Here is a 22,608-nt window from a genome sequence, read left to right on the forward strand (position 1 = left end):
GTTTTTTTTAATCAGTCTTTACAAAATGCCATTTTGTATAGATCAACATTGTCTCCTGTTATTTTCAAATACTAAAAATGCTTCCTCTAAATATGCTACACAGATAATGACTCCCCCCACCCCCGGTAGATCTTCTTCTTCTTGTTTTTTGGAACAGTTTCCAAAAACTGAAGATTGCCAGTTATTCAAAGCTTTAGATGTTAAGGAAAGTTCGTAAGAAATAATTAACAGACAACAGAAAACAGATAAAATGGCTGACCTTCACTGTAATAGAGATTGTGAGCAAAACTCCTGAATGACTCTTGGTGTTTTCAGATCTTCAGATGAAAAGCCTTTCGAAAGCCCCCCGAGATAAGGGGCACTTACACCGTCCCTGAGGGAAACACACCAGCATTGAGGAATTCCCAGAAGGGAAAGCCTGCGCCAGCATGGGGAGCATTCCCAAGATGTTCCTGGGGGGGGGGGGGGAGAGCTGCCTTTAGGCAGCTTCCTAACCCCTTTTGCCCAGGAACACTCCCTTGCACTGCAGTATTGCTACACCACCTTTTTTGGTGGTGCAGCCTTGCTGCAGTCAACGGTGGCATTTTCTAGTCTTTTATTTTTTAATTGTTTTAAATTACTTTTTGGTGGCTGGGAAGTCTCTGTGGAGGCGGTGTGACTATGTTGCTCCTGGCTGCTGCCTAACTGCCTCCCCCTTCAGGAATGAACTGCCCAAGTCAGTTCAACAGGTGCCAGGTGAGCCTCAAAGGGAGGTGCCACTGCTGAGACTGCTCTGTCTCCTCCCACTGCCAGCATCCCATCTGCAGGCAGCCTAGCTTGGAAGGCTGCTCAATTGGTGGTACTGCAGAAATCATTGATTTTGCATTCATTCCTTCAAAGGTCCTCCTAGAAGTATGGCAACCCCATTGATTATTGGAGGCTGGCTATAGTTCTGCATTCATTTAGCCAGCCAAATGTATTTATTTATCAATTAAGATATTTATGCCTCCCTTTTCCTCTTGGCTCAAGGAGGCTCACAGGATATATACTGGGTATATTTTAGCATATAAACGCTACTACCAACTTCAGTCTTCTAGGCTTCTAAGGTATCATATTGCTCTGACAAATGCACAACTACTTCCATGCAGTTCGTCTACAGCCTGTCTTGTACCTGGTCAGAGAGATGACAACAGGCACAAGCCATACCTCCTGTCCCATATTGTGCTCCCTGAAAATTTGGTGCCCCAAACAACCACTTGAATTGCTTGCATAGCAAACTAGCCCCAAGAATGCCAGGAATATCTCCAAGGAACCCAACACTAGGATAGGAATTCAATTGCAAGAACTTTAGCAAGCAGAAAAGAAGTAGCAAGAGGAAAAGACAGGGAGCAAACTACTGGGAAGCTAGAGTTAAGGTAACAGCAGGTCAGCTAGCTCATCTGAAGTAATCCTTGTCTTTCTCTCTCAATAAATATTTAGTGCAGAGAGCAAGGAAGGAGGCTAGAACTTATGGCAGAGACCTAAATAAGAAACAAAACTTGGCTCCACTGAATCAATCCATGGGTTACATATTCTGTACCTATGAGCAATCTGATCTTCACAAACAGTTTTTCCTTGATCTCTCTGGAGCCAGTCCAATCAATAGAATATTTTTAAAAAGCCAAAGAGAAAATGTCATTGCAGCTGCAGCATCAGGAGGGCAGAAATCAAATGGTTATAAAAGTCCCTTAACATCTCATTGCCAGGCTTATTTACTTATAAATACAACAAGAAAATTATGCATGCATTAGTTGATTGTCCTAATGGCTCAATTTCACCCCCTGCTAATAGACTGCTATTGAATGGCCATTTGGAAATGCAAGCATTTTGGTAAGATTGGCTACAATTACCTGGTGTCCTTCAGTAGCATTATACTACTTCAATAAACATGAGCTGTCTGCAGTAAATTAACAACAGAAATCTGTTTTCCTCTAAAGACAAAGACACCAATCTGAGTAGGACAGAGTCTAATGTGAAGAGAGATACAGAAAATACAAGAGGGACAAAGGCAATAATAATGGGGAAATTCATTTAGCCTCAGACTGATGGGCAAATGTCAACTCAAGGAGCTCCACTGGAAAGAAATTACAAGAGAAGATAAATGATTGCTTCTTCCATCAGCTACTTCTAACACCCATATAGGGAGAGACAATTCTTGATTTAGTTGTCAGTGGAATACCGAAGATGTCCATAAACCTCTGTCAAAAGCTGTGATGTAACGGAAGAGGGTAAATCAGACTTTTCAGTACTGTTTTGTGGTTTCTTCTGCATTATTACTATGGAAGCAGTATTAATGGCCACTGCATTGACACAGAAATACTAATCTAGATAAATCATTGCTTTCTCTCAGTACACACATTAAGCTCCTTAGACTGGTCAAATAGACAGCCCTCCTACACTCATGACGGGATGAATATGACTTCTGGAAAAACTTTATTTCCAAAAAAGCCAATCTTACCAAACCACAAAACACTCAATGTGTGGCTTGTGGCATCCCATAATGCAGATGTCCAAGACTGAAGTTAATCTTGTCCTCAATCCAAATCATCAAGCTTTCATTTAATTCTGTAGTATGTATCATGAAACAACCAGCACAAATACTGCATGATAATGGGACATGACTAAGAAAAAGTGCATAATAACGGTTAAAATTCAACCTTTCCCTTTCAGAATTCCCCAGAATGTAGCTTTTGGCTATCTATGCACATCAGGGGTTTGATAAGCAAACTAGAGACTATTCGTCAGAATGGTTCAAAAATCAAAACTTTACAGTACAGGTGTTTTGACTGAATGCTCAGCTACCGAGCTGCCCCAAGAGCTATGGTTAGCAGCCCAGTGTATGCATATTTTAAATAAAAACATGAAATAGATTGATCAGGAAATAGATGTTGGTGGAAAGAAGCCTTGAAGCAAATCAGCTATGCTGGGTTCCAATCTTGCATTTTCAAAAAGGGGGGGGGGAGGACTTTTGACGAGATTGTCCATCTCTTACACACATGCAAGTATGTCTTGCCTCACGCTGTGAAATTCACAATGATGACAAATCAAGAAAATTACATTCCCTCAAAAGTTTCCCTTTGTTTTCTGTTCAAGCCATTGAACTATTCCAAATGCAAACGGTCATAGCTTTTCTTCCTGCTCAATCCTATCATAAAAGAAACCAGGGTAGTAATGGGGGGAGAATTAAATTCTGCAGTATGGCTTTGTCAGTTTTTTGGAATAGTAATTTGAACAGCTAGCATGAAAATGCATGGGAGCTACTGCTGTCTTAAAATCATAGTAATCACTTTGGTTGTTCAGAGGATTAAGACCAGTTTTGTGTGTTTCTTTTTGAAAATTTCCTCTTGGGTACAGCGTTTTAAGGAAAAAAATTGCTTACCGGAGGGTCCTGATCCTCAGCTGAAACTGTTGTGACAACAGTGCCCTTGATTGCATCAGGAGCGACCATTCCCCTGTACAGGGGTTTGCTAAATACTGGGGAGTAATCATTCATATCCTGCAAAACATAATGAAGAATTTACCTCTGAAGCTGAAATGCAATTATGGACGTATCAACAATTGTTTTACCAAAGGAGGCCCTGTTCAGTCTCTTCCCATTAGATGATCCATTTAATACTGTCAGCTCTTCTCCGTTTGGATATTATCAAGACAGAGGACTGGCGCTCAAGAATTAAATGCCAAAGTTTCAATCCATTGTTAACAGGTAAGGCTAGCAGAAAGAAGATCTGCTTCACTGCAACTATTTGTCATTCAGATACAGTGAGGTTTCTAGGGTCAGCCAAGAGTCCTATGGAGCTTGGTCCTCAAACAGCAACCCAGATTGTGGCTTTCTAAATTGGCTAAACCAGATGAGTTTCTTCAAGTCTTGGTAAGGAGTGTTACATAACTGCAAAACAAGCCATGTAAATATGACACTATCTCACTGCAAACAAATTTCCTGGATACTTAGCTATTGAGTTTTTCATAGCAAAGCATATGAGACAAAGAGATGTTTATGTAGTGTGGAAGTAGGCTTGCCAGGCCTCCCACCTTGGCAGGAGGCCTGCCAACAGCCCCCCTGTTGCCTGCTGCCACTCCGAGCAGTGACAGAAGAAAAGTAAAATAAAAAACAGCAACATCACTAACATTGCTACGTAACTCTAGGAATTGCCGGAAACTCTGTTGTAAAACCACAGAGTTTCCGGCAACTCCTAAAGTAGGGTTGCAAACCTCCAGGTAATAGCAGATAGAGATCAGTTTACCTGGAGAAAATGGCTGCTTTGGCAATTGTGCTCCCCTCCCCAAACCCTGCCTTCCTCGGGCTCCACCCCAGAAATCTCCCACCGGTGGCAAAGAGGGACCTGGCAACTCTATCCTAAAGCTACCTTTTGTCTCTTTTGGATTTCACACAACATGTCCTATTTGAGTGCACGTTATACGATCATATACGCTCAGGCCCTCTGATTCCCTTGTTAGTGGATTGTCCCAGACCTCTCAGAAAACATCGTCTAGAGCTCCTTCAGGCACAATACCTAATGTATCTGTTAGTATGGCTAGATTTGCCTGGCTGGCAACTAAAATAAGACAAAATGCACTTAAGGCTCTAGAATAACCAATCTATAATTAGAACCTCTACTATTTTATGTATACTTTGGAGGATTTTATCCCTTTGTTTCAGTTTTTCAATCTCCACTTCATCTTTATCTTTTGTATTACCAGTTCATAACTATTTATGTATATATTTAATTACAATTTTTTGGGATATTTGATGGTCTATGACTACAAATAAAGTCTGATTCTGATTAACACAACAGTGATGTAGCGATGTCGGCAACATTGCTAAAGTCACATGCACCCCCCCAATAGCTTCCCTGTCCTGCTACGGTACTTTAAATGTGTTTGCACACAGAGAAGATTCTGACATAGCAAGGAGGAGCTGCCATTACAAAACCCATGCACAAATCCTTACTATGTATGAGGGATCCCATGTGCAGAAATCAGCAAACGCACTGAGCAGAGATCAATATTTTCAGGTTCAGATAATTTCAAAAAACAGCAGACCCACTACATAGCAATATAAATCATATTCTTTAATTCACTGTGTGGTAATAAAAGATTCAAATGCAAATCATTAGAAAATGCAAGCAAAAATGTTATCTAAATTAATGGACATTCCTGCTTTGTGAAATGAAGATATCTATATAAAAAGCCTATTTTATATCATTCTTTTAATTAGTAGGAGTAAAATTATGTGGACTCTAGAAGTAGACATATTACCCTTTTCAAAAATGTGACAGGTAACTTTCATCTTGGGAACTCTCACAAAATTAGTTTAAAGTCTGTGGGATAACCAAATAGGTCTGGAAGGCATTAAGTATTTTGTGGAAACCCTGACTGATCAAACCCAGTAGCATCAAAAACTGTCCTCTTCTTTTAAAAGAAGCTCTGATATGAGATATGGACTGTATTCAGACAACAATTTGTGGTTTGTATAACCTGATTAGTACCAGACATACACTGCAGCTGGTTCCAAGTGTACACCTGGAAAAAATTCTTGGCTGGGGGGCGGGTTCTATTAGTTATAACTATAGGTAACTACCTTGTCTCTCTGCAATGTTTATACAACAGATCACCCACACAAATTCAAATTTAAATAATCTTTAATGTTATAAGATAAAAATTAATATAAATTTCACTCAGATATCAAACAACCATAGAAACAGTTAAATACATCAGATTACCCCCAGTTCTCTTTTCGATGAATCTTTAGGACGTTATTAAGAAATTTGGCCACCTCCACAGTGATGTCGGGAACACATCTTTCAGTACATGTTGTTCTTTAGCTTGATCAGTCAAGCCCATTAGGTTAATAAAAATGGGGTAGATCACCCACACAACAGCATTGAGTTATGTCAGGTGGAAAGGCAACTAATATTTCAATTAAATAAATTAATACATACACACATACATAAAATACATAATACTAACAAAACATAACAGCCACAGGGGACTGTATGGGTAGATACTGTAAATTATATAGTACCATATCCACTTGAAAGGAAGGCTCTCCAAGGCTCTCGATGGAGTCCACTGCCATAAAGTGGACCCCATCAAGTGCCAGTAAAGATGGCCACCCCTGAGTCCCAGACTCACCCAGCCACATGACCTCTGTTTTCAAGGCTTTCAACTTCAGCCAGCTCTTCCTCAGCCATTCCACCATGGCATCCAGGCACAAGGCCATGGCTGAGATCCCAGGCATTGGCTGCTTTTCAAACAGGAGGTAGAGCTGAGTGTCATCAGCATATTGGTGGCACCCAACTCCAAACCTCCTGACAATCTCTGCCAGAGGGCGCATATAGACATTAAGCAACATCGGGGAAAAGAGTGACCCCTGTGAGACTCCACAACTTAGAGCACAAGGTGATAACACCTCTCCTTCGATGGCAACCCTCTGTGAACAACCCTGGAAGAACAAGGAGAACCAACTCAAGGCAGTGCCCCGCACCCCAGGGAGACAAGAAGGTTGATCAGAACTAAATGGTTGACCATGTCAAAGGCAGAGGACAGGTTCAGAAAGATCAGCAGTGCTGAGCCACCTTTGTCAAGTTGTAATCAAAGATTGCGAACCAAAGCAATCAGGACTACATACAACTTCTGTCTCAGTGATCTCCATGCTCTTGTTCACCTCAAAACGTACCTCATGGCAGTGAACCCAAAGCCTTTACAATTGCTACCCTAAGAATATTTTGGAACTGAGGAGAAGCTACAATTGTAAATAAACCTGGTTCCTAGGGCTGCCAACCTCCTGCCAGTTGTGAAAAGGCAACCCTACTGGTTCCCCAAAACTATAAGAAGCTGTGTGGGTCCCCTCAGTTAAAGAAAGGGCCTGTCACAGTCACCCATCAAGCTTGAATGGAAAGTCAAATCAGGCTCCATCCCCAGATCTCCAGAAATTTCCCAAGCTGGAGCTGGCAATTGTATTACCCACCACCACTCTTCCTCCAAGTCTCAACTTATGCCTGGTGCCCGAGCTGGACTCTCTAGTGGAACTTAAATGGATAGGTGACTGCAATGCTTATCTTCCTTTCAGTCTCTGCTTGGAGAGCAGGAAGGTGGTCCAGAGGCACTGGAGGGCTTTTGGCTGGACCAAAACCAAGGAGAGGAGAAAAGGATACATATTTGACCAGAAAAAAACCAGGATACACATTTGACCAGAAAAAATAGCGCAGCCCAACAGCAATAAAGAAGAAAAGGTAGTATACATCACTTTAAAGAATGCTCCTGCAAACATCTTTATACACTATCTTTGTTTTTATGCATAGGTATCCAGATCTTGTACGATCTGCTGCAGCTAATCAGAAGTATCATTGGAGCAGAGCAAACAATATTTATCTGAACAGTGAGCATGTGGCCTATTCCTTTCCCCCAAACAATAGAGGGAATGCAGGCATAGTGGTCGGGGGGCTGCTACTAATCTTTCCCTAGGAATGGATTATTAGATCTCTCTAGGCTACCTAAAGGTTAGCGGGTGTACTAGATACATTCCATATACTTAAACATTCAGTAAATCTGAAGGGTTTTTTTTTGTGGGGGGGGGGGAGGTTCCTCTTGGTCTCCCCTGGATATACTCATGGCTTACTTCCATTTTCTAGTTGCCGCCTTTCCCACCTCCAAGCAGAATTCAATAGATGCTATCCCATTAGGGTTGCCAACTCTGGGTTGGGAAATTCTTGGAGATTTGGGAGCAGAGTCTGAGGAGGATGGAGACTGGGGAGGGGAAGGAGGTCAGCAGAAATGTGATACCATTAAGTTCACTCTCTCAAGCTGCCATTTTCTCTGGGAGAACTGATCTCTGTAGTCTTGAGCTCAATTGTAATTCCGGGAGAAAGCCAGACACCACCTGGGGATTGGCAATCCTATATCCCACACTGCCTAGTATTGCCAAGCTGCGGGCAAAACCTCACTACATATACAGATTGTTTGCTGTTCATAAGCTGGACCACAATACATGGGACGGGAATGGAGTGGGGGAGAGGCTAGAGCAAACAGAGCCTCCTCTTCCTCATTATGGGCTAAGTCTCCCTTTCTTCTTTCTGTTGAGATGCGTCATTGCATGTTGAAACCTTTTTTTAAATTATTTTAAAGCAAAATAAATTTTCAGCCATCCTCCCCATTTCTATCCAATAAGACATTCCTTAAAGTGTATTCTTTAGGGGGAAGAAGGTATGGCAGCATTCCTTGGCACTCCTGCCTCATGTTCTGGGTGAGTGAGAGGACAGCAATCCTCCTGACATGCGCACTTGTCATTTTGTGCAAACAGGACAGCCCACAAATGTTCCAACTTCAGTACATCAATCAGAAACCCTCAAAAAATAAATGTAACTAACCTGGAAAATACATGGATTGCCCTTGTCACGCAACATTGCAACCACACATGTTGAAAGGTTCACACAGTATCCTGGTACATCAAGCAAAAGCACCAAAGGCATAATGACTGAAACGGGCTATAGTTTGGAGATTTATCAAGCAACTACCGCAAATGATAAAATACATGAATATTGCTTTTTGTTCAAAGTGTGTAAGACCGCACATTACAGAAGGTGTTGCTTCTGAGAGAGGATCATAATGAGGCTTGTAAAACATTGTTTCCCCTTTGTTACGCTGCTGTTGCTTCTTGATAATAGGGGACATATTCAGAATGCCTACACATTTGTGTTTGCCTGCTACATGTCCTTATGTCCTAAATCAGAGCCTATAAATAGAAATGCCAAAAAGAGAAATGATACGGAACATCCCCTGATAAGAATGATATAGGACATCCTTGTCTGTGGGAAACTATTGGAAGTCCCTGCTTATATTTCTAAGGTTAAAGTAGCAAAAAAGTAGAAATACAAAGTCATTTAGGAAACTGAAAGTTTTTGTCCTAGAACAACCTTCTCAACTGATAGGGAGGGAGAAAGAGAGCTACTGGATGGTGACTGTTTATTTTTCCCTTTCCTTAACTGCTGGGGAGAATTAGCTGAGGTTACTGCGTGGGAGGACATTATTTGTGGGTGTATGGGTGAGTATAGCCTGCTGTGGAGTGGTGCCTGTTTGAATTGGTGTTGTTTCTGTTTGTCTCTTTTGCCTGGGTTGTAGCTGATTGAACCTAATTGCAGAAGGTGATTGCAGCTGATTGTGGAAGCTGATTGCTATTGATTGGGGAGGGTCTGCTTTGCCTGGGACTGACTGCTGCCCCCGCTTCCTGCTTGAACCGTGCAGGGCTTCTCCTCGCCAGAGGTGTGAGCCTTTGGTGAGAGCTGAAGATTGCCTGGGGGTCAGGCCTGGGGGCCCGGTAAAGAAGCTGAGACGTTTGTACATCCTATACGCGTTAAGCTTTTTCTGCTTCTGCAAGCAGGGAGTCTAGTGAGGCAGTTTGTCAGGGAAGTTATCAGGGAAGTACAGGAAAAACCGAACCACGTCTAAAATGGATTGCAGCAGCATGGCTGGTGAGGTACCTGAGGCTGTGACATGCCTTCAAGCTTCTGGGAGTCTGTGACAGGTAGTAGCTGGAGATTTCCTGCTATTACATCTGATCTCCAGATGTGATAGAGATCAGTTCACCTGGAGAAAATGGCCACTTTGCCAATTGGACTCTATGGCATTGAAGTCCCTCCCCTCCCCAAACCCTGCCGTCCTCAGGCTCCACCCCAAAAACCTCCTGCCGATGATGAAGAGGGACTTGGCAACCCTAATTGTAGAAAAAAGTAACTATGTTTTACTTCCTAGTATTATTATGTATAGTCTTCAGTCTGGAATTTTGCTAACTCTTGTGCCTGTTGTATGATTGTACTTCCAAGGACTCCTCTGTAAGTGCCGTTTCCTTCCCATTGTTTAAGTATTTCTAAGACTCCTGTGGCAGCATTGTGTGGCTGCCATTTTGTTGTCCACCATGCCATGTCAGTAGGGTTGCCAAGTGCCCGGTGGTGGTGGGTAAAATCCCGCCGATCCACTGGGCTGCCCCCCCACACACACACACGAGTCACTTTCGGGTAAACCTGAAAGTGACATGGACACTCTGGCAATCTTGGATAAAACTCTATGGAAACCATAGAGTTTTAGCCAATATCGCTAGAGCGTCCGTGTCACACGGGGTGTGAGCGAGCTCCTCAGCCCCAGCCCCCAAAAGCTCCCACCGGTGGAGCTACGGGGCCTGGAAAGCCTACATGTCAGAATTCCAAATGTGTCGGCAGGCTCAAAAAGATTGGGCACCCTTGAATTAGAGAAACTATGGGGGAAAGAAAATTTACAATATTGCTGATATCCAATGCCTAGTTTAAGAGATGCAGTCCCATACACTCTCTCCCCATAGTTTTGCTGGTGATGAAGTTTGATTCTCAATCTCTTTGTAATTTAGTAAGTTAACTTCTTGAAAAAAGTTACGGAAGCAATCTTTGAAAAATTCATGAAAAGGCTGGGAGGACTGGGCTTCCGGTGGTGCCGTTGGAGAGAGCACTCCATTTCCCCAGGTTGTCCTGGGAGAAATCCAAGTTTGCGTTATTTTTGGGGTACATAGATACCCCAATCCGACCCTTGCAAGTGGGTTGGAAAGCAGGAACTCCCTGCAGCCCGCAAACGCGGTTTGACCTCCTAGGTACTCTGAGGGGGCTTTTTTAAGCCCCTCGGAGTCCTAGACGCCGGTCCTGCGAGGGCACTAGGGAAGGACATCGCCAAAACGCAACTTTGGCAGCAAGCTCTACCCTCCACCGCCTTAATACCAACATAAGGACTACATAAAGAAAAGAACCTCACCTCTTGACACCCAAGTGAGTACAAAAGAACTCTTCGTCTACTTACTAGAAATTTGAACAGACGGGAGGCTGATAAGAATATTTCTGGGACCCCCACCCCTCCATAATCCGAACTGAAAAAGTTTGATCTGAGTTAGTCATCGGGATTAGCGACAGGAGCCTTATCGGATCGATCAGCCTAAACCATAACAAAGAGTCGGAAGGATACCTTTTAGACTGACAAGAATTATCACCAATGAGAGGTCCGAAGGAAGGGGAGGGTGATTTCTCTTCCTGATTTTCCGGCGAATTCCTGCCACGTTTGCAGTAAGGGAGTGCCTGGAACGGAAGACTCTCTATAACACCCTCTCTATCATTGGAACTAAAACAACAGGAAGTAGCCGCGGGACTGAATATCCGTCGCACTCGAGTTACTTTCAAATCATTCCTGAAGGAATAACCATCGAGAAGAGGCGATAGAAGGTCTGCAGCACTAGTAACTTCCTGTTTACTTCCTGATTAATCCGATCTAGAGCGACCGAAAAAACTCACTGGTATTTTAAAACTTTAAAATGCAATTTTAAAGCCAATTTCGACTCTTTTCAACCCGAAAAAATTACTAGGCTGATCTTTGAACTATCATCTTTTAACCAGCACCTTAAAGGCTCTGTCGGTGGACATGTATTTTACCAGCTTTTTTTGAATGTAAATGTCTCGACCCCGCTCTGGCTCACTACATAGCCCTGCCTATACTAAACTAAGGGACTCTTTACAAACCTCGACCATGGAAAAAAAGTTACAGGATATGCTAACTAAACAAACTGAGGCAACAAATAAACAGTTTGAACAGATGTCTGCACAGATGGCACAGTTGACTTCTATGATGACAAATCTTGGTCAAGCATCCCAAGCTATTAATCAGAAGTTGGATGTGGTCACTGGAGACTTGAAAGAAGTAAAAACTCAAATGATTGTTATGAAGACAGATATGCAAGCGATGGATGTATCAATTAAGAAAGTGATGGATGAGCACAAGGACACAAAGAAAAAATTAACAAGCCAAGAAAAACAGATTGAAACAATACAAGCGGATCAGATGGCGGCAAAAAATCAAATGGCAATGATGGAGATGAGAGTGAAAGAGACCAACCTTCGTATACGCAATTTTCCAGATATGATGGGAGATAATAAAGAATCTGCAATACCAAATTTGGCCTACTTATTTCAGATAGATGAACAAGAATTAAAACAAGCTATTAATAGAATATACAGGATACCACTACCTGCTAGAATGAGAAGATCTAAGCCAAGAGATTTGATGATAGTGTTCTATGACACCAGAGTTAAAGACAAGATTATGAAGATTCATTATGAAAATCCAGTGTCAGCAGGAGACTCCTCTCTTATACTACTGAAGGATATTCCAAGGCATCTACTTTCACAGAGGAATAACTACAAAGACTTTGTGTCTATACTGAAAGCTAATGGCATCAAATATCGTTGGATTATGCCACAAGGTTTGGCTTTCACCTATAAGGAAGTGAAAACGACAATTCTATCCCAAGCAGATGTGGGGAAATTTTTGAGAAAATATAAAATGGACCTTAAAGAATTACCTGGAGAGAAGGAGGAAGAAGAAGAGGAAGAAGAAGAGGTACAGGGTGCAGAAGGTGGTACTAAATTATAGACTTTTTATTTTGCTAAAAAATACTACATTATGGCAAAAGCAATTTCTTGGAATGTAAATGGACTGAATGAGAAAACTAAAAGGGCCAGAATCTTCAAATATCTACAGAAATATAAATACTCCCTAATCTGCCTACAAGAAACCCATATAGCTTCAAAGCATAAAAAATACTTGGAGAAACAGATGCTTGGACAAGCATTTATTGCTTCTGCTAAAACTAAAACAAAGGGAGTGGTAATCTATGCCCACCCCAGTCTCTGTCCAGAACTAGTATATAAAGACAATGAAGGAAGAATTGTAATTATCAGAACTAAAATATTGGGACAAAGGACAATAGTGGTTGGAATCTATGCACCCAATGAAGGGAAAAAATCCTTCTATGAAAAATTACATGACCTGATAACCCAGTACGCACAAGACCAAATTTTATTGATGGGCGACTTCAATGGAATTATTCTCCCATCTCTGGACAAAAAATCAAAAGCAAAAGATATCAATGATGGATGCTTGCCTAAAACTTTCTTTGCCATGGCTTCAGAATTAGAATTACAAGACATTTGGAGAACAATGAATACAACAGCTAAAGAATACACCTTTTATTCAGCAAGACACGATTCACACTCCAGAATCGATATGATATGGGCCAGTAAATCAATTTTCACGCAACTACGTAAAATTCATATTTTACCTAGAACTTTTTCTGATCACAATCCTGTTACCTTTGATTGGAACAATAAACAAGCATTTAGATGGCGAATGAACGATAAACTTTTAAAAGACAACAAGATACAAAAGGAATTACAGGTTTTAATGAAAGACTTTTTTGAAATTAACCTTAATGGGGAAACTTCTTTAAATACAGTTTGGGACGCATTCAAAGCTGTTCTGAGAGGTTTTATGATACAGAAACACTCGGCCTGGAAGAAGACTCAATTGCAATTTACAAACAACATACTTTGGAATTTACAAAATTTGGAGCAGAAATTGGTAATGGTAACACAGGAAGAGGAGAGAAGAGAAATTCAAATACAGATTTCTGCATCTAAACACCAATTAAATTTGGTAATAATGGAGGAAATGAATAAAAATCTGAAACTTGCTAAACAAAAGTATTTTGAATATGCAAATAAACCAGGAAAATTTTTAGCAATACAACTGAAGGACTCATTTCAAAAGAAGATTATAACAAAAATCCAAACTGCTAAAGGACCAGTTTATTCAACTTCAGAAATTCAGAAAGAATTTGTTTCATTTTACTCTAAGTTATATCAGAAAGAAAATACTCCAAAACAGAAAATAGACAAATTTCTAAACTCAATACAGATGAAAGCTTTGTCAATGACCCAGAGAGAATGTATTGAAGCTCCAGTAACAAGGGAAGAAATACAAGAAGCAATACTGAGACAAAAAACGGATAAAACACCTGGACCAGATGGAATTACTGCACTATTTTATAGAACTTTTAGTGACAATTTAGTTGGATTTTTTGGTTCACTTTACAATGCAATTTTGGACGAGGGAACATCCCCGGAGACTTGGTCACACGCATTTATATCACTGATACCCAAAGAAGGAAGAGATCCAGAAAAAACATCTAATTACAGACCTATATCGCTCTTAAATGTGGATTACAAAATTTTTGCTTCGGTTTTGGCATGTAGGATAAAGCAATTTATTAAGGATCTTATACATGAGGACCAAGCAGGTTTTATACCAGGAAGGCAAATAAAAGACAATGTAAGAATTTTACTAGATTCACTGGAATATTATGACCATAATATTCAACAAACTGCGGCTTTTGTATTTTTGGATGCAGAAAAAGCCTTTGATATGGTCTCTTGGAACTTTTTGAAACGGATTTTGGATAAATTGAATTTTGGAGATCGTTTTCAGAAAGGTATATCGGCTATTTATACCTCCCAACAAGCTAAAATTTTGGTTAATGAATCAATGTCAGATAACTGCCAAATCACGAAAGGGACTAGACAGGGATGTCCCTTGTCTCCACTTTTATTTTTGTTGGTGTTGGAACCGCTATGTGTGAAACTAAGAAGTATGGAGGACATCCGCGGGCTAAGAATTAAAAAACATGAATTTAAGTTGAGAGCATTCGCGGATGACCTACTGCTAATTTTGGAAAACCCAACACAGTCAATGAATATACTTCAGGAGACTTTGGATGATTTTGGGAAAGTATCAGGCTTTAAAGTGAATCAAGAAAAAACAAAGATAATATTTAAAAATTTATCGGAAATACAACAACAGGAATTTATATCATATACTGGCTGGGAGAAAGCTAACAAAGTTAAATACCTGGGAATTTGGATCACTGCAAAGAATAAAGATCTGTTAACCAACAATTACCTCAAGTTATGGGGTAAGATTAAAACTGATATGATTATATGGTCAAACAAAAAATTGTCATTAATGGGACGTATCTCAACGATCCAAATGAATGTCTTACCGAGGATGCTCTTCTTATTCCAAAATTTACCAATAATATCACAAACAAAATATTTTGAAACTTGGAGGAAAGACATTTCAAACTTCATCTGGCAAGGAAAAAAACCAAGGACTGCTTATAAATACTTGGTGGATCTAAAAACGAGAGGAGGTTTAGCACTGCCTAACTTTCAACTCTATGCTGAAGCGGTAGCTTTAGTATGGCTAAAAGACTGGATGAATTTGTCAAATGTACGTTTGCTAGACTTGGAAGGTTATAATAACTTAAGTGGATGGCATGGTTATTTGTGGTATGATAAAATTAAACTACAAGCAACATTCCGTAATCATATAATCAGGTCCTCTCTACTTCGTATTTGGATGAGATATAAACACATTTTGGAACCAGAAACACCGATGTGGATATCGCCCCAAGAAATGCTAACTTTGCGCCCACTTAGACCAGACAAATTTATTACTTATCAAGATCTAACTAATTGGGAAGGAAAGAAATGCTCACTAAAAGACTTTCAACTGCTTAAGGATGATTTACAATGGCTTCAATATTACCAAATCAAATCAGTTTTTGTACAAGATGCAAAAAAAGGTTTCTCTAAAGAAAAATCTCCTTTTCAAAGGATTCTACTAGACAATAATACAAAGCTGATTTCTAAAATGTATAATCTCCTTTTAACAATATACTGTGAGCAGGACACGATTAAACCAACTATGATCGATTGGGCTCAAAATGTGGGACATGATATTGTTTTAAATAAATGGGAAAGATTATGGTCTAAAGATTTAAAAGGAATAAAAGCACAATCAGTGCGAGAAAACATCTATAAAATGATGTATAGATGGTATCTAACACCCAAGAAAATTGCAAAGATTTATAAAACGATGTCCCCTATTTGTTGGAAATGTAACAAAGAAATTGGTTCCTTTTATCACATGTGGTGGACCTGTGACAAAGCCAAAGACTTCTGGGACATGATTTATAACGAACTGAGACTAATACTACAAAAGAATATATCCAAAACACCAGAAATGATGTTATTGAGTATGATTCCAGACGACTTAGCAACACAAAGAACCTTTTTGATATATGCCACAACAGCTGCGAGACTGCTTTATGCAGCGAAATGGAAAGGGCTAGAAACTCCAGAGAAAAAAGACTGGATTGTTAAAATGTTTGAAGTGGCAGAAATGGCAAAACTCACAGCTATTCTAAATGAAGAAAATGACGTTCGGTTTTTGGGGGAATGGGGGGCGTGGATGCATTATTGTGAATATGAGTTAAAATTGGGAAGAATGGAAGAATATTTTCTAATCTGATCCAGAGGATTATTTTTGATTTTTTTTTTATATTGAATAAGCATAATTATATTTACTAACAGATTATGGTTTTTTATATATGGTATTGATATTTTATCAAGATTAGATTACCTATGACGGGAGGAACTTTTTATTAAGAGGCAGATAGAGGTGATGGGGAAGTCAAAAAATTTTCCATTTCTTTTTTTCTTTTTTCTTTTCTCTTTTTTATTATATGATATGGAATTATAACAACTTTAGGTTAGAATTGAAATTCGATATTGTTATAGATGTTGTTTAATGCAATGGAAAATTTCTATTATAAAACCCAATAAAATTTATATATATAAAAAAAAAAGGCTGGGAGGACTGGCTATAAAAGCAATTTATGGAAAGGACGCAGTCGCTGTAAATTTATACATGAACAATAAAAATTAGGCAAAATTATACCATCGTAAAATGTAGTTATTTTCTTGGAATCAAAAGTTGTGGGTGTGTAGCCTACAATTTTATTGAAAATAAAGGCTTTGCTAATCCTAGAAGGGGGGGGAGATGAAACCTTTGCAATACGGAATGTATGTAAGGTGAGCAAATAAATATAAACATAATTTAGAGAATTAAACGAGGACTGTAGTCAGTCTTAGAGGAGGAACTAGGCTTAGAAAGGATTCCATAGTAAATCTTCTAGAAATTCTAACTGAAATCTATGATAGACCACCATGCTCACAAGCAAAATTCTCCCATTGTCCACAATGGCATGAATTAGGGTTGCCAGGTCCTCCTTTGAAATTGGTGGGGGCTTACCCGCAGTAGGGTAGATGAAAATTATATTTCATATGTACAAATTATGCACAAACAATTGCACAAGTGACAGCATGATTAAATGCATGCTTAAGATAAAGAAAACAATGGAATTGGCTTGGGGGAAGGAGTGCCAGGGTCCCATGAGGGTATCACTTCCCCAAAACAGGATTGGATAAGGAATTTCATCCAGCTTGGGCAGGAAAGGTTAAAATATCTGAGCACCCTGTTAACAGAGTTAAATCCGGGGGTTCAAATGATGTTCAAGTTGTATGTTTAAGCTGGACCTGTTTGTTCTGCATAGAGAGCAACTGAGGGAATAGAGGGAGCTTAGCCCCTTCCCCCCTATGTTCCAATGGCTTCCACTCATCCCACTGAAAGGATGCCAAGGTGACATCAGTGACTCTAAAGTTAGGCTAGTTAAAACATTTTACCTTCTTTTCAACAGTCCTTTGTGTTATGACATCCCTTTCCCATATAGACTGTGCTCTAGATTGAAAGTGAATGGAGTTCTTTCTCTTCTAAGTCAGAAGACTGTGTTCAAAGTGCCTCACCTATATTTCTAGCTGCTCATGTATGTATGTATGTATGTATGTATGTATGTAGAAAAGGGAGTGGGAGCTGAGAGCCTCCACATGCTAAGCACACACATAGAGCCTGTTACTAGAATCCCAATGCCACTGGTAAACGTGACAAGCTAAAGATCAGTTTGGGGGGTGGCAATACAAAGACCGGCAGGTAACAAGGGAAGATGCACACACAAGCCCTGGCCTGTATCATGACAATCATGACAAACCCATCAGCCGGATGGTGCAGCAAGAGACTTGGAGACCAAGAGGGGGAAAGAAAAGCAGTGATGGGTGAGTAGGGTTGCCAACCTCCTGGTGGTTAAACAAACAAAGTGAAGCACTGAAAGCACACTGTGTATGTACAGAAAATCCTTTTATCTATGTAATAATAATAATAATAACTAGCAATTCAACCCGACTCTCTGGGCAAAACAAGACGCCCCATTCGACTTAGAGTAGGTGAGCATAAATCACGAATTAAAAATCACGTGGCAGAGGCTCCACTTGTTTCCCATTATCAAGAACTAACAAGGGAAGATGCACACACAAGCCCTGGCCTGTATCATGACAATCATGACAAACCCATCAGCCGGATGGTGCAGCAAGAGACTTGGAGACCAAGAGGGGGAAAGAAAAGCAGTGATGGGTGAGTAGGGTTGCCAACCTCCTGGTGGTGGCTGGAGATCTCACCCGCTATTACAACTGGTCTCCAGCCGATCGAGATCAGTTCACCTGGAGAAAATGGCCGCTTTGGCAATTGGACTCTGTGGCATTGAAGTCCCTCCCCTCCCCAATCCCCACCCTCCTCAGGCTCCACCCCAGGTAGTGGACCTCTGCTGACCAAAGAAGAAGGGGGGAATTTCATTCCCTTCCCCATCCCCATTGCAGCCTCCTGACCTATATCCTGACCTTCATGCAGGTCCTGCAACCTGAAAGCATACTTTCCTGGAGTTAAAAATGGCTGTTGAGGGGAGGAGAAAGCCAGGAATATTGGGCGTACTTGTGTGGCCGTTGTACTGTAGTTTAAAACAAAAAGAACTACATTTTTAGAGAAAAGTATTGGTACTACAATGAGTTCAAACTGCCTCTCCTCTTCATGGGGGTGCTGCCAGAAGACTGGGGGTGGGGAATTGGAATTTTTATTCCAGCCCTCAGATGGTCTTGCTGCCATGATGGCTTCTGTCTCTTCTATTTAGCTCTGTGTATGATTTTTCTTATATTATTTGTTATTCTGTAAAATGAACCTCCAAAGGAAAATCTTATGTCTCTTACCCATTAGTTGTAAAATATTCAGTGGGATAATCCCCTAATAACATGCCCTCTCTCCTAAGATCAGAGAAGAAGAGTTGGCTTTTATACTCCACTTTTCTCTACCGTAAAGAGTCTCAAAGCAGCTTAACAATCACCTTCCCTCCCTCCTCCCTACAACAGGCACCTTGTGAGGTAGGTGGGGCTGAGAGAGGTCTGAGAGAACTGTGACTAGCCCAAGGTCACCCAGCAGGCTTCATGTGGAGGAGCAGGGAATCAAACCCGATTCTCCAGATGTCCACCACTCTTAACCACTACACCACACTGGCTCTCAGAGGAAACTGGCACAATTTATACAGCAGGAGACATTACAAGTGATTGGCAAGCAGCAAAACACCAAAAATTACAGGAGTGCAACACAGTTAACACTTAAACACATGCACAGAGTCAACTAAAATCCAATGAACATAGGTCGTTCTAATGAAAAAACAACAGAATTCAGGCAGAATTTGGACTGTTTGAATATAGGCAAACCATAAAAAAAATGAAAAGCAAATAGGTTTTGTACCCCTGTTACAAAGCCATCGCAAAATGTTGTCTTGCTATCTTTATAATTTTTCTAAATATACTTCCTTGCAGTTGGCTCAAATTCAAAGCTGGCCATTGTTGCTTTTCATATAATGAGGAGGAGGAGGAGGATAGGGGGAAGTGTTGCGCTCCATAGTTCTTGCTTCAGGTTGCATTAGGTGGAATCAAAAAACAGTAAGCAAAGGCATGTCTTTCTATCAGACTGAATGCCTAAGCCTACGTGAAGAGTGCCATACTGAAGGAATGTCCATGAGTTGTGACTGAACAGACTGAACTCTGTCTTGCTAGCCTTGGAATTATGCCACAATTAAAATAAAGACTGCTAGACAGGATTTCCCGAAGCCATTTCTTTTGCTATCCCAGCTGTCATTTTGATTCTAGCGAGAGCTGCCAACACCCTTCTGTCAAAGTCCTGAAAGGACAAATGCCCTTTACAATATTTAAGGAAGACTGTCCTATAAGAAACTGACATCATAAAAGCAGAAACAAATGTGGGAACATGTGCAAGGTTAATGAAGGGTCGAATAGGACACACTGTGGAAAGAGGGAGAAAGAAAGCTAAGCCAGAAACCAATCTTTTGAATTAGTTACTAATTCCAACAAGTCCTGCAAGGGGGGGGGGGCAGTGTTTGATGCAGTTAATAGAGGCAATAAAGTCACTAACCAGTCATGGCAATTAAGATGCTTAATAGCTAGCGGCAAGCGGTACAAGATGAGGCAGCAGCACCGAACGTGGAAGACTTCCACCTGAGACCAACGGCTTGTCAGAGCAGGCAACACAGACTCCGATAGATCAGTGTTCTAATCCGTGTATAAAAAAGTGAGCTGGCTAGAGCACATTCCATCTATTATGATATATCTTCACTGGTTCTTGGTTTGCTTCCAGGCTGCTAATTCAAAATGCTGATTTTCACTTTCAAAAGCTCAAATAGCTTGGGACTAGGATACACCAAGGACTGCCTTCTTTCACATGAGTTGACCTGCACACTGAAGCCACCTGGAGAGGCTGGCCTCACGTTCGCTTGGTTCCTTTGAGATGGTGGGATTTTAGCTGTCAAACTTTTCCCTGTGAGACTTGTATTGCTGTACCTTTGGTAATGTTTCAGCAATCGCTTAAACCTATCTTGTTTAAGTGAGTCTTAGGTTAAGGTAACATCTGATCTCATGTTTTAAAGAGCTTTTGTTCATTTGTGACCACTAATTTTTACTGTTGATTCTGTCGAGACTTTTACAGAAAGGTGTTGACTGAACTTGCTACAACCAAGGGTAGCAACAAAATGGCTTCAGGAGATCCTGTCTGGTGGTGGAGGAAAGTGCCATCAAGTCTCATCAGACTTGTGATGATCTTGTAGGGTTTTCAAGGCAAGAGATGTTTAGAGGTGGTTTGGCATTGCCTGCCTCTTTGTGGCTACACTGGACTTCCTTGGTGGTCTTCTATCCAAGTACTAACCAGGACCGACCTTGCTTAGCTTCTGAGATCTGACCCGATTGGGCTAGTCCAGCCTATCCAGGTCAGGACAATCCTGTCTAGCAGTCCTTATTTTAATGGTTCTGAAATGTTCTTATAGTGTTTCTTATGATACTGGTGTGGGTTTTTTTAAGTTGAGATGCATTTTAACAGATTTTGTTAGCATAAGCTGACTCAGATCACACACACACACACACCTGCTGTCCCCAAAATGCATGGACTTTGGAGGAGGTAGGGGGTGATCTGACTCAGCCAGCAGTTAAGTAAGGGGGGGGGGGAAATGGAGCCGGAAAAATGATGGTGGAAAAAAAATCAGCATTATTCAGGATCCACTTTTTTGGTTCTCTTTTATTCCACCTTTTTTTTTTACCGGTAACCCCCATCCCCCCAAAAATATCAAAAAATTATTTTTCAGGGTTTGTTCCGGTTTGGTTATAGCCGAATGCACACCCCTATTTCTCATTCCAGTAGCATCTCTAGTTAGTACTCTACTTCTAAGAGTTTTCTCAATAAAGGTATTGCTCTTTAAAGAACTGCCTGCAACAGTCCTCAAAATGTGTATTATTTGGAAAGTTCTCAAGAACTTCTCACACATAAGAATTTGTAATTTAAAAGCCATATTGCATACTTTCATACTTTCCCTTGCTCATTTTCAAAACATGAGAGAAACACAGGCCTGGTTACAGCTGAAGAAAGAAATAATGTGGCAGTGATTTGCACAGGATCATACTTTTAACATCCCATGCTCCCTTTGCAAGGGGGAATATATGAACCAAATCATAATGCCAGTAGTGGCCCTGACTGCTGGACAAATTCATTCCACGGCACTTGTAACACTCTGGTAAGGGTTGGATCCAGACCACATTGGGAATTTCCACTGATTTCCCCTTTCCCAGCGCAGACCCCTTCGTGTTGTTCCTTAGAGTCCTTTGTACTTCAGGAATAGCACCTCATGGAGATCAGTGGGCTCCAGTGGAAGGGGAGAGGCAGGAAAGTTCTGTTCTGCTGCTGAAAAATGTAGTCTGGGTCCATCCCCTAACTTTGTCTTCTGTGAAACTGTGTGGGTGTAACACTAGAATGAATGAATCTATACCAAGATCATCTTAGGATAATGATCCTCAGTTACTACTGCATCTACAGTTACTACTGCATCTATGGGCTCGGCTGCAGGTTGCCTCCCCTCATGAGGGGGATATGGGATTTCTCCCCCCATAAGGGGGAGATGGCATTCCCCTCATGAGATTTGAGTAGGGTTGCCAACTGCCAGGTAGTAGCTGGAGATCTCCTGCTAATTCTTTTTTTAATTAATATTTTATTGTTTTTTAACACAACATTCACAACATAAACTACATACATTCCCATTCACATTTCACTTGCAATCTTTCCAGGATTAGTATTTATCATTGTTACCATCACCAATCACCTTACTTGTTATACATTAATATTTAATATTTCTAGAATCCTATTAATCGTTATAGTGCCTATTTTTTCTGCTATAAACTATGATTTCTTAACATAATATTTAATCTCTTTACAATTCCAGCTTTTACAATCTTGCTTTCCAAAATAACTATATCTAATCACTGCTATGAGATCTCCTGCTAATTCAATTGATCTCCAGCCGATAGAGATCAGGTCACCTGGAGAAAAATGGCCACTTTGGCAATTGAACTCTATGGCATTGAAGTCCCTCCCCTCCCCAAACCCGGCCCTCTTCAGACTCCG

The 22,608-nt window shown here is 40.7% G+C and overlaps 1 protein-coding gene across 1 annotated transcript in view; it reads right to left on the bottom strand.

Annotated features, from left to right (window-relative positions):
• Positions 1 to 22,608, bottom strand: part of PCDH15 (protocadherin related 15) — a 558,859-nt gene that overhangs the window by 133,814 nt on the left and 402,437 nt on the right. Inside the window, exon 22 of the mRNA XM_056849418.1 lies at positions 3,398 to 3,514. Within this exon, the coding sequence (XP_056705396.1) occupies positions 3,398 to 3,514 (117 nt within the window). The remainder of the gene's footprint in view (positions 1 to 3,397; positions 3,515 to 22,608) is intronic.

This window comes from Euleptes europaea, chromosome 5 (genome assembly GCF_029931775.1).
Source record: "Euleptes europaea isolate rEulEur1 chromosome 5, rEulEur1.hap1, whole genome shotgun sequence".
In the NCBI taxonomy this organism is placed as follows: Eukaryota; Metazoa; Chordata; class Lepidosauria; order Squamata; family Sphaerodactylidae; genus Euleptes; species Euleptes europaea.